This window comes from Leopardus geoffroyi, chromosome C1 (genome assembly GCF_018350155.1).
Source record: "Leopardus geoffroyi isolate Oge1 chromosome C1, O.geoffroyi_Oge1_pat1.0, whole genome shotgun sequence".
Lineage (NCBI taxonomy): Eukaryota > Metazoa > Chordata > Mammalia > Carnivora > Felidae > Leopardus > Leopardus geoffroyi.
Genome location: NC_059328.1, coordinates 31949425 through 31962227, shown reverse-complemented (window position 1 = coordinate 31962227; position 12803 = coordinate 31949425). Strand labels below are relative to the sequence as shown.

The 12803-nt window shown below is 41.4% G+C and overlaps 1 protein-coding gene and 1 pseudogene across 30 annotated transcripts in view; one reads left to right on the top strand and one right to left on the bottom strand.

The window, feature by feature from the left end:
* SCMH1 (Scm polycomb group protein homolog 1) overlaps window positions 1-12803 on the top strand; it is a 189090-nt gene that overhangs the window by 142708 nt on the left and 33579 nt on the right. For 26 of the 30 annotated variants that reach the window (XM_045476859.1, XM_045476884.1, XM_045476881.1 and 23 more), the window contains 2 exons: window positions 1718-1950; window positions 5504-5630. The exons of 3 other annotated variants lie outside the window; for them this stretch is intronic. In XM_045476859.1, the coding sequence (XP_045332815.1) occupies window positions 1718-1950; window positions 5504-5630 (360 nt within the window). The remainder of the gene's footprint in view (window positions 1-1717; window positions 1951-5503; window positions 5631-12803) is intronic. One more of the 30 variants, XM_045476880.1, reaches the window with a different exon arrangement.
* LOC123599753 lies at window positions 6514-7803 on the bottom strand (annotated as a pseudogene).

Sequence of the window (12803 nt, the reverse complement as noted above, 5' to 3'; positions counted from 1 at the left end):
GAAACAAAACAGCGTCAGCTACCTCGGAAGCCCTTCCCCCACTCAGGTCTGGAGTTCCAGTTCATCTAGTCCCTGTGATTTCTACAACACTGCAGTGTCTCTTCAAGAATGTATCTGACTTTTCATCATAATTTATTATATCCTACCTAGAAGCATAAACAGCATTATCCTCTACCTGCCCACTGGAATTAGCTTATGAACTAGCCTCCCTAGTTCTACTCCTGCTGCCTCCTGCCTCTCAGAGAAGCCAGAAGGTTCCTTTCAAGTACATCCTGCCACTCCCCTGCTCATAATCCTCCAGCAGCTTCCCTTCATACTTAGAAAGTTCAAATTCATTTTCATCCTCTGCAAAGGCCTGCACGATCTTATTGCTACTCCCTTTCTAACCTGAACCTCCGACACTCTTCACTCACTCAATTCTAGCTATACTGACCTCCTTACTGTTTCTCAGACACACTAACATGTCCCCATCTCTGGATCTTTGCACTTGTTATGTGCCCCTTACCTGGAAGGCCCTTTCCTCACATCTTCATAATGCTTTGCCTTTATTTCATTGGGGAGCTCTCTGTGTAAATATCACCTCCTCAGAGTGGGCTTTCCTCACCCGCCTTTAGTTTTAATCACAGCACTTACCTGCCCTTATGTTATGTATTTATTTGTCTGTTTTCTGTCTCCCCAACAAGGAGGTAAGCTCCATGAGAGTGAAAACTGTGTTTTGCTAACCTATAGTAAGTGCTCAGTAACTATTTGTGGAGTGAATTAGATGTCCCTTAAGGAGAAGATGGATAGTCAGATATAAAATGGAAAGTGTACTGACATAGATATGTATGGAATGCTTGGAGTGTGGGGGGGAAGTGGCACTGACTTAACTTGGGGAACAGTCACACAAGGCCTCAATGAGGAGGTGGCCCTGGAGCTGAGGGTTGAAAACTGAGTATTGATGTTTGCTTGAATTAAATGGTGTGCAGAAAACAATTGGGCTACGGGGGCAGAACATTTGACTGTGGGAAACAATTGGGCTAGAGCATGGGGGTGGGGGTGGGGAATGTGTGTCAGGGAATGACATCAGACATAACTGGAGAGCAAGTCAGGGGTAAAGTCGCAAAAGTGCTTGGATATCAGAGTAAAGAATTTGGACTTCACCTTGAAGGTAATATGGAGAAACAATTTTTAAAGTAAGGGTGTAAGGAGAGGTGCTGTCAGATGTGTGTATGTATGTCCATGTGTTTCACTACTCCTCATTGCAATGATCACACTAAAACTTTAAGTGAATTGATGTAGAAAATTCCTAACTTGGTTGTCCGGGCCCAGTTTAAAACATAAGTCCTTATCCCCTGTTCACTGTGTAACCTGAAGGTATCATTTCCTCTTTTGAGCCTTGGATCTTCATTCTTAGCAGGAAGAGATTGTAGGCTTCTAAAAGTCATTCCATCTCTGAGCCTATGGGTTCTGTTTATATGCTTTAACTAGATGCCTTGGGGAGAAAAATTTAATATTTTCTCTGCATCTGCCAGAAATAATTAAAACTTCCAATTCTAACCAATCTAAATTCAGTTCTCCTGTGAGATTTTCTAACATTTAGGTCAGATGCCAGGAAACTAGCTTCTTGGGATAAAACTACCCAAGCAGAAGTAGCAAGTCTTTTTTTTTCCCCCTCTGTTTGGGATGGGAATGCAGGTGGGTGGAGGGGGTGATAGAATGAGTCTTTTTCTTGCAGTTGTGATTCCAAAGAATCCCTATCCTGCATCTGATGTGAACACTGAGAAGCCCAGCATCCACAGCAGCACCAAAACTATCTTGGACCATCAACCAGGGCAGAGGGGGCGTAAACCAGGAAAGAAGCGGGGCCGGACACCCAAGCCCCTAATTCCCCACCCCATCTCTACCCCATCCAAGTCAGCTGAACCTTTGAAATTCCCAAAGAAGAGGGGTCCCAAACCTGGCAGTAAGGTAGGTAAAAATGTGGGTTTCCCAGAAAGGGATAAAGGGTTATAAAGGGGTAACTCACCCATATCCATCCATCTTGGAAAGGGGCATGTCTGGCCCTATTTTCCACCTTGTGTATACTTTTAAACAGGAATCTCCTACATTGTCATCCCTGCTTAGCTAACTTACCTGGGAATTGGTAATGTAGAGATAGGATGGTGTGGATAAGAAACACATTTTGACTGTGAGAGTTACATTTGAGGAAATTCTGGTCTAATGTCTTCCCTCAATGAAAGGCCCTGCTCCTAATTGTTAACCTACCCAGAATGAATGCCCAAGCACATGAACAGAAACAGAAAATTGACTCTGTACATGTATTTCTTTTTCTAATCCTGCCCCTTCTTTTAAGAAGAAGGAAAGAACATTACTGAATACCTAGCAAGTATAAGGTTCTGTTATCAGACACCATAACATACATATCACGTGATGATCACAAGAACCTAGGAGATGAATGATGTTAATGTCATTTCATAGTGAAGTAAATTGAGACTTAAGAGATGTGAAAGGACTTCCCTAAGGTCACATAGCTAATAAATGGCAAAGGTTCCAGAGATGGGGCCCCACATGTTCTAGTTCCAGGGTCACTGATGCCTTACCATGGGCACCATGGGTACACTCCCACATTTCCTGAAGGAGCTAACGCTTACATCTAGTACAGGACAAGACCGCTGAGTCAAGCGTCACTGAGCACCATTACTGCAAGAACCACCTTTTTTTAGTCATGACCAATTCTTCATGCGTGTCTTCCTTAGGGAAACCATTGACAAGAAAGTTCCTCAGCTGCTTCTCTAGGGCTTCCTTTGGCATCATCTTCTCCACTCACTTTTTGTCAGGGGATTTTCTGCATCTCCCTCCTGAACTAGACCACCTGAGTTTCAATGTAGAAATGATACCTAGTTCTCCCTGGGCACTCCATTCTAATCTCATGAGTTCTTCCCTAAGTTTGGTTGGTTGACTGATTGTTTTGGCTTTGTGTATTAGCTCCAGTTGACTTCGGTTCTTCTAGAATACAAGCTCCTCAAGGTCAGGAACCTAGTCTTGTTCTTTTCTCTTTTTTCCTGTAGTGCCTTATATCTTAGTCTCTTGGGAAATGTTCAATATATGCAGGATGGATGGATGATTTTACTTATGTTCTAATTGAGATGATCTTATTTATTGGCTTTGAATTCTTGATATCACATCCTCATCTTCTATGTAATATATGTGCTCTTGATCTATCTATCACTAACCCCTAGCCCAAGTCCTCGTTCATTTTTGTCTCCACTACTCTCTTCTTATTCTCCTGCTATGGAGAGACACTGAAGGCTCTAAAGATTCCAAGGCCAAGAAGCCATGCTTTTGACGATGTGAAGACATTTTAAGGGCATCAGATTAACCTTGAAAGTTTGCAAAGACAGAATTAAAAAGTAGAAACTCAAGCAGATAGACTTTGTCTCAACATAAAAGGAACGGTTAAATCTATCCCAAAACAGAAGTAGTGATCTGCCAAGAAGAAGAAGAAGAAGGAGAAGAAGAAGAAGAAGAAGAAGAAGAAGAAGAAGAAGAAGAAGAAGAAAAGGAAAAGAAAGAGGAAGTAGTGATCTTCCATCACTAGAGGCATTTTGTCAGGGACTAGATGACTATATGGGAGGGATATTTTCAGGAGAGGGAAGTAGGAGAGAGATGGTTGGATTAAGTGGCCTTTGAGATCCTTCAAAACCTAAACACTGCGATTCTGTGATCGCTGCTGCTCTGCTTCCTTGGGAAGTCCTAAACATAGTAATAACCAAAGCCCCCGTTCTTTCCAACCCTCTTGAAAACAATAATTCTCATCTTATCCTGTATTTTATGGGCTGGCATTTGACTCGCTAATTCCCCCTCCTGTCCTTATGCCTACTTCTGTAAATGTATATGCCTTCCACTTAACCCATGACCCTTCTGTTCCCTTCTAAAGTGAAGTGGTCTCATGACTAGAGCAGAGGCTTTGAAGCCAGACAAACAGGTTTATATCTCATTTCCATTTCTTACCACTTGTGTGACTGTGAGAAACATCTTTGAATAAGGCTCTGCGCTCCAGTTTTCTCACCAATAAAATGGAGATGAGGTAATATATGAATAGATAAGATACATGTATCTCAAATAATAATGATGTCTTCCATCTCTCTGCTTTCTGCTACAATATTTGGGCTCCTAACCTACCAGGTTTGTTCCTTCAGGGATCCCGTGAAATCCTACCACCAACTCAGTGAAGTTGAACTGATGTTTCCTTTCTTCCCTGGCTCCTTGTTTATTTAAACTTTTATTTTAAGCAGTATGCAAAAAAAAAAAAAGAAAGAAAAAAAGAAATGTCCATGTCCCATGTATGCTTTGAATGTTTCATGTTTGTATGATAACTTCCACAGACAAGGCCATCTTATATATGCCTGCTGTCAGTGGTGCTGTCACTTTAGATAATACACTCCTAGAAGGCAGACAGGTTTATATAGCTCCCAGCAGTGGAAACAACATGGGACATTTAGTAAAAAGGGATTTCTGAACCTCAGTGATGATTACAATTTCCTTGCATTCAGAAAGGCTTTTAGAAAACTATTTCTTGGAAAGAACCTTCTGAGATCTTTCTCGCCTACAGACTGCCCTGAACAGCATAGAGGAGATATTCGATTTTTCTTAAATCATTTGTAATCCTTCCCCCATTATTGGTATTCCGTACTGTGTGCTTCATTCAGAATATTTATTGAGACTTATTATATGGCAATTGTCATACTAGGAACAGTACTCAGAATCAGACCCTCAAGGAGCTCCAGGCTAATAGGGGACACCAGTATGTAAATATATATGACAATACACTGTGACAGTTGCAATACAAAGTACAGAGATAGCACAAAAGAGACAGTAACTAGAGGAAATCTAGAAAAAATTTCCTGGATAAACAGATATCTATAAGGTAAAAAAAAAAAAAAAAAAAGAAAGAAAGAAACGCCATTCCAGGCAGAAGGGACAGATATTACTGTAAAAGCAGAGCCCAGGTAAAATTGCAGAGCTTTTAGAGAAGTAATTTAGTTAGAGATTCAAATCTTAGGGTAGAAAGTTTAAGATAAGAAATGGCAGATGATAAGCTGAAGAGGTAGACAGAGGAACGAATTGGTAGTTAGGGGAAGGAACGTTTCCATTTTTAAAGAGAGAAGCAAAGTACAAAATAATGTCAAAGTAGACTTAAGCCTTTTGTACTTTTGTGTGCCCAGCTGATGAAGAACCTGGAATTTCAAATGATAACACTGAATCTAGTATAAATGACAGTGAATTAAGCGCTGGCTCTATAGAAGCCCAGAGTCTTGTACATAGGTTCAGAAAATATTTACTAAGCATCTACTGTATGTAAAGTTTGGGGCAAGATTCTGTGTGGAAAACAAAGTGAAAACACAGCCCTATCCACAAATACGTATTTCGTTTCATGGGTGAATTGAGTACTAGGAATAGAGGAATCAGAAGACAAGTTACCTGTCATGGGTAGCAAACTTTTCCCCATCCGTTTTGACAGAGGAGACCTCGGACTTTGCTGAACCCACCACCCACCTCACCAACAACCAGCACCCCTGAACCGGACACCAGCACTGTACCCCAAGATGCTGCCACCATCCCCAGCTCAGCCATGCAGGCCCCCACAGGTAAGAGCAGATCATGGTATTAGCTACAACAAGGCCCAGGCCCCAGTATCTGTACTTTCTCTTGTCTTGCACCAGCAATTAGACCCCTGTCCATTTGTAAACCTAAATCAGATCTTTAAAAAAAAAAATTTTTTATCTTTGGCACTTGAAATAGTTTCAGAGAAACCTTCATCCTTTCCAAGCAATTGAAGAAACTTGGATAGATGTTCTGTGAACTCAGGGCTGGGGAGCTGGGGCATGGGGTGGGGTGGAGGCAGGGCCAGCACCAGGAGCCCCCGGCCCAGTTTGTATTAATACTCATCCTTTCCATTTGGGAGTGCTCCCTGTTTACTGATCCCTTGCAGAATCCTTCCAGCATTACAGTAATCCTGCCACCATTCAAATATGTGTGCAACTGCTCTGATTTTTTTTTTTTTTTCTAGTGAAAATAGTCTTTCTTGGATATTTAGAAAACAGGATTGTGGGAGATATTTCTCATTAAGAACTTTGGTACACTATAACACATGAGGAAGAGTCAGTAACTGCCCCGGGTCCCACAGGGCTATTCGCTCAGCACGACTGTAACCCGATAAGCTGCCTAAGAAAACCTTAGCAATTTAAAATCGTTTATATACCTTATAGCTAAATTTTTTTTCCATAAGTTATATTTTATAGTAGAACTTAATTACTCTTTTCTGACCGTTAAAGAAATGGCACAAAATTAAGCTAATCAACTTGGGTATTTGTATTTGTTTTCTTCTCTCCTGGGGAGTAAATTCAGCCTTTCCACAGCCACTTGGTTGCACAGAGCTCTTAGTCAAACGCACACGGCTCTTCCTCGGAGAAACCAGAGCTGTGAGCCTCTTCACTGCCTGGGACTCTCAGCCGCCACTCAAGGAAGGGCTCACACTTGAGTTAGCACAGGCTGGAAAAAGAGCTCCTGGAAGGGCAAAAACAGGGTGCTCCGGTGGTTTTTATCTGTGGAGCCTGCTGTTGAGGTATTAGTTTGGTTTTTTTTTTCCTTAAAGGAATCCTTTTTCCTACAGTGTAACCGCCACGCATTGTCACCAGTACCGTCTTCCTAGTTCGACTTCCCTTCCCCTCCCCAGCCTTCAGACTCTCCCGCAGTAATTTCTGCTGCAGCAAAGTTTGAGAAAAGCTGCATCATTGGTGGGACATCATCTTATTGGGAACCATCATCTCTGTCCTCAGTTCAGGTAAAATACGAATAGTGGCTGCAGGCTTAATTTCCAGGATCATATCAACAAACCCATCCAACTCAAGATCTTGTAGTGGCTTCTTTTTTCCTTGAATTGGCAAGCTCTCCTCAACCCAGGTCTGATGGAACCTTAAACCTCCTTCCTTGTGACACTTCTGGCAGCTTGGTTTGGTCTGGCTCGTCCCCACTCTGTGCAGGACTGGTCTTTTGGGGTGGGCTTGATTTCAAAGGCTTGGACTCTTCGGTGAGTGGAAGCAGAATAGGAATGGCCTTTTGCTCCCCTGAGGTGACAGGTCTCTTGCAGAGTGAGCAGTGGTTCCACTCCAGGGTTTCTCTTAGGATCTTAGCTGCTCGGTGCTAAGTCATCCCACAGTTCCCCCTCTGCACTAGTGAGTGAGTGGGGCCTTGGCAGCACCCAAGGGTTCTGTAGGACAGATCCGTGCTTTGACAGTTTGGTTTGCAGACTCCCTTGGCTTGCTCCACTGAGGCAACTTTTTACAACTTGATGGGAAGTTTTCACTGTCTTCTGAGGTATTTTTTACATCTGAGGTTCCGTTTGTGGGAAATTCAGTAGGCTGAGAAAATCACTCACTTTCTGAAGAAAGGTCAATACTTGTAGTCGAACTTGAGGCAGTGCGTTTGAAGACGTTGGTTCTTTCCTCCTCCCACAATCACCTCTGGTCCAAGTAGAGAGACCACTGTTGCCAGGCTGTGACGAGTAACTGCCACAGTGGAATCAAGGGTAGCATGCCGGCCTGGTAATACCTGTGACAAGGTGACTTTCTTCAGCTGCTTGTGAGTGAAGTGCTCCACATAAGCCTCCAGATGAGACAGCAGCACTTTCCACGTGTGCTCATCGTGACCCTCAAACAGCTGGAGCGGCACAGGGATCACCTGTGACTGGAACGGGGCCACCAAGAGCCAGCAAGGGAGTTCTGGGGTTTCTCCCTGTGCACTGTCTTTTACGGAGCCAAGCAGATGAGGAAGAAAACTTTTTTTTTTTTTAATTTTTTTTTTTTCAACGTTTATTTATTTTGGGGACAGAGAGAGACAGAGCATGAACGGGGGAGGGGCAGAGAGAGAGGGAGACACAGAATCGGAAACAGGCTCCAGGCTCTGAGCCATCAGCCCAGAGCCTGACGCGGGGCTCGAACTCACGGGCCGCGAGATCGTGACCTGGCTGAAGTCGGACGCTTAACCGACTGCGCCACCCAGGCGCCCCGGAAGAAAACTTTTAAAGGCTGCTGGCTCTGCACACACCAACTGGTTAAGCAGAAGAGGCACCAACCATGATGCTATTAATTCCTCTCATGAGCAGCTGAAACTCGAAGAATTCTGATTTTTTTTCCTCTTGACTCTTCAACATTAAACTTTTCAAGAAATTCACAACTTCTAGACCATCGTTCCTGAGGAGGTCATGGGCAAGGTGCAGAGTGCTGGCTGACATCTTGGAATGGGATAAAGCAAGGTCTGTTGAAAGCTGAGGAGAACATCCACCAAAACGGAGACCCAGAGCTACAGTTATTTTCCAGAGAGTGCCTTCTCCCTCTTCTCAGGACCCCTGTAGCTGCAGACTGACCAAAGCAAACACCAGCCCATACAAACCCAAACAAAGCCCAGGCTGATTTTTTAGCATCATTGATGGTGGCAGACTTGGTGCTGTGAGAGTGAACATGATTTTTGGAGACCAACCAATGAACATTTGATTCAGAGCAAAGTGTGGTGACTATTTTTTCATCTGTCTCCATTTCATAAACCAGCCATCTATGAAGGTAACTGAAAGAGCTACACCAGTAGAATAGATATACAGTCTCCCAGTGGGGTAACTATAAAGAATAATTCTCATTTCTTTTTTTTTTTTTTTTAATTTATTTATTTCGAGAGAGAGAGAGAGAGAGCCTGAGCAGGGGAGAGGCAGAGAGAGAGAATCCCAAGCGGGCTTTGCATATCAGTGCGGAGCCTGAGGCCTGGCTCGATCCCACGAACCACGAGATCATGACCTGAGCCGAAACCAAAAGTCGGACACTTAACTGACTGAGCCACCCAGGTGCTCCTCTTTTTTTTTTTTTTTTTTTTTTTTTTTAAGTTTATTTATTTTGAGAGAGAGAGAGAGGGAGGGAGGGGCAGGAGAAAGGCAGAGAGAGAATCCTAAGCAGGCTCCACACTGAGACCACAGACTGATGTAGGGCTCGATTCCACAAACCATGAGATCATGACCTGAGCCAAAACCAAGAGTTGGATGCTTAACTGACTGAGCCACCCAGGGTACCCCATGAATAACACTCATTTCTTATGTGTAAAGTAAAGATACGTGTGTGAAACCTTACTCTGCTTACTCTGCAGATTCTCCACCTTCTTTAGAGATATTTAAACAATTGGAATAGTCCCCAGGGAAGTTAGCATAGTCTTTTTCTTAGAGTTAACTATGTCTCCACCCAAATCCTGGAATGTTAGAGCTTGAAGGGAAGGCCAGCTATAGTTTCTTCTCCAACTAACCATTGGAAGACAACATGGCTTACCTGTGGTATTTATGTCCAGTTCTAGTCAGGGTCTTATCACATATTTCTCCAAATACATCATCTGCATCTAGCCCCAGCCAGTGACTGGGTTTGCTTAGTCTAAAAGAGTGTCATTAGATTAATGAAACAGTGGCCTTTGCCCCTAAGCTCCATGGATGAGGAAGAAAAACACAGATGAACACTTCTCTATGAATCAATAGAAATATTGATTATGTTTTCCAACCCCTAGATGCCTGTATATTTGCTTGGTTTGCCCCATATCATTCTGGATACCTCTAAGGTGCCTAATTGTCTTTTCAACATTACCTGGAAGACCCACATTAGTGGATCGCTTTGGCTATTAAGAGCCTTTTCTGGTTCCATACAAATTTGAGGATTGTTTGTTTTAGCTCTGTAAAGAATGCTGGTGTTATTTTGATAGGGACTGCATTGAATATTTAGATTGCTTTGGGTAGTATTGACATTTTAATGATATTTGTTTGTCCAATCCATGAGTATGGAATGTTTTTCCAGTTTTTTGTGTCTTCTTCAATTTCTTTCATAAGCTTTCTATAGTTTTCATTGTATAGATTTTTCACTTCTTTGGTTAGGTTTATTCCTAGGTATCTCGTGGTTTTTGGTGCAATTGTAAATGGGATCGATTCCTTGATTTCTCTTTCTGCTGCTTTGTTATTGGTGTATAGAAATGCAACTGATTTCTGTACATTGATTTTATGACCTGCGACTTTGCTGAATTCATGGATCAGTTCTAGCAGTTTTTTTGGTGGAGTCTTTTGGGTTTTGCACATAGTGTCATGTTGTCTGCAAAGAGTGGAAGTTTGGCTTCCTCCTTGCCAATTTGGATACGTTTTATTTCTTTGTGTGACAACCCACTTTAGAAGCTGAAGATTTAACTCTTCTTAATCTCCTTGTCACTTACCCACCCACACACACTTCCCTATCTTAATACCATGATATGATAATTTTGATTAGATTGAAAGCCAGTATTTTGTCATTGTAATTTGTGGAATGCTATTCTCAATTGAACCAAGTAGTGTACTATGATTATTCTTCCTTTGTTGCACAGTTTGTTTTCAGAGTAAATCTTGTTGATTTCTTTGTGTGTTTTTTTTGCTAGATAGTTATTAATTCAACCTTAAGCTCTCTTACTACTATGTATATCTCTCTTTATGTTCAAGCACATTATATATTCTATCCATTTCAAACCCTTAAAAAGAAGTCTCTTCTGGAGCCGTCTGAGTTTCTCAACATCCTCTTCTCCTACCATTTGTGTTATTCCCAGTTTGCTCCTTCCCATGCCTTTATTTTCCCATGTAAATCTTTCATAGATATGCATGTTTAATTTTGCATGAAACCTGTTTGTTCTCTTTGAAGCTTCTCTTCATCAGTAGTATTCTGCAATCTCACCTGGGATGTGAGTATTTTTACTTGCCATGCTGGACACTTCATGTGCCCATCCATTCTTTAGTTTCTTGAAATTTTCTTAAATTCTTTTTTCAGTGACTTTCTCCCACTTCTTTGTCTCCCTTCACTCCTTCTGGCACACATGTTATTCAAATGTTGAACCTCTTGAACTCGTAGGGTAATATTATTAACCCTCTTTATTCTTATCCCTATTCTCCTTGACGTTTTGCTCAACTTTTGTCAAAGCTTACCTCAACTGTATCTTCCAGACTTTGTATTTAGTTTCTTGTGTCTAGCATCTTACTTTTAAAGTATCCTTATTCATTATTCTAGTGGCATTTTCCAAAGGGTGTTTGGTGGAAAACCAGTCCTGCAAAATTATCTGCCTAAAAAGATCCTACGTACATTTAGGAAATTGGTCACATACACCTAGTGTATGTGACTTCCCCACTCTTGGATATTCGCATCTGCTATGAACTCTTCTTTGTTTTCTGAATTTTTTACTAGACTGGTTTTTTTTTTTTTTTAGGTTCACAACAAAATTGAGCAGAAGGTCCAGAAATTTTCCATATACCCCTGCCTCCACACATGCACAGCCTTCTCTATTATCAGCATTCCCCCACCAGAGTAGTAAGTACACCTGTTTCAAGTGATCAACCTCTATTGAAACATCATTATCACCCAGGGCCCGTAGTTTACATTAGGGTTCTCTTGTGGGGTTGTACATTTTGTGGGTCTTCACAAATGTATAATGGCATGTATCCACCATCATAAGGTAATACAAAATATTTTAACCGCCCTAAAAAAACGTCCATGCTTTGCCTATTCATCCCACCTTCCCCCCTAACTTCTGGCAACCCCTCATCTTTTTGCTGTCTCTGTAATTTTACCTTTTCCAGAATGTCATGTATTTGAAATTATGCAGTATGTAGCCTTTTCACACTGACCTTTTCACTTAGTAATGTGCATTTAAATTTTCTTCATGTCTTTTCATGGCTCATTTCTTTTTAGGGCTAAATGATATACCATTGTCTGGCTGTGTCACAGTTTATCTATTCACCTACTGAAGGACACCTTGTTTGCTTCCAAGTTTGGGCAATTATGAATTAAGCAGCTGTAAACATCCATGTGCAGATTTTTGTGTGGACATAAATTTTAAATTCCTTTAGGTAAATACCAAGGAATGAGATGGCTGGTCATATGGTAAGAGCGTGTTTAGTTTTGTAAAGTATGGCCAAACTGGCTTCCAAAGTGGCTGTACCATTTTTCACTCCCACAAGCAATGAATGAGAGTTGCTTTTGCGCCACATCCTCGCCAGCATTTGGTGGTGTTAGTGTTCTGGATTTTGGCCATTCTAATAGGTGTGCAGTGGTATTTCATTGTTGTTTTATTTTGCATATCCCTAATGATATACACACACACAAGGGAAAGGGTCTTGTCATATGTTTATTTGCTATTTGTGTATCTTCTTTGCTGAGATAGCTAACAGTTTTTAATTGGGTTCATTTTCTTATTGCTGGCTTTTTAAAAATTCTTTGTATATTTTGGAAAACAGTTCTTTATCAGGTGTACCTTTTGCAGATTTTTCTCTCCCTTTGTGACTTTTCTTCTCATTATCTTGATTGTGTCTTTCACAGAGCAGAAGATTTCAATTTTAATGAATCCAGCTTATCAAATATTTCTTTCATGGATGACACCTTTGGTGTTATATCTAAAAAGCCGTTGCCACACCCCAAGGTCATTCTCATTTTTTCTCCTGTTTTATTTTCTAGGAGTCTTATAGTTTTGAATTTTACATTTAGGTCTGTGACCTATTTTGAGTTAATTTTTGTGAAGGGTATAAAGTCTGTATCTAGATTCCTTTTTTTTTTTTTTTTTGCATGCAGCTGTCCAGTTGTATCAGTGCCACTTGTTGAAATGACCGTGTTTTTCTCTATTGTATTGCCTTTGTTCCTTTATCAAAGATCAGTTCACTGTATTTATGTGGGACTGTTCTTCAGCTTTCTGTCTGTTCCTTGATCTATTTGTCTATTCTTTCACCAATACTATAC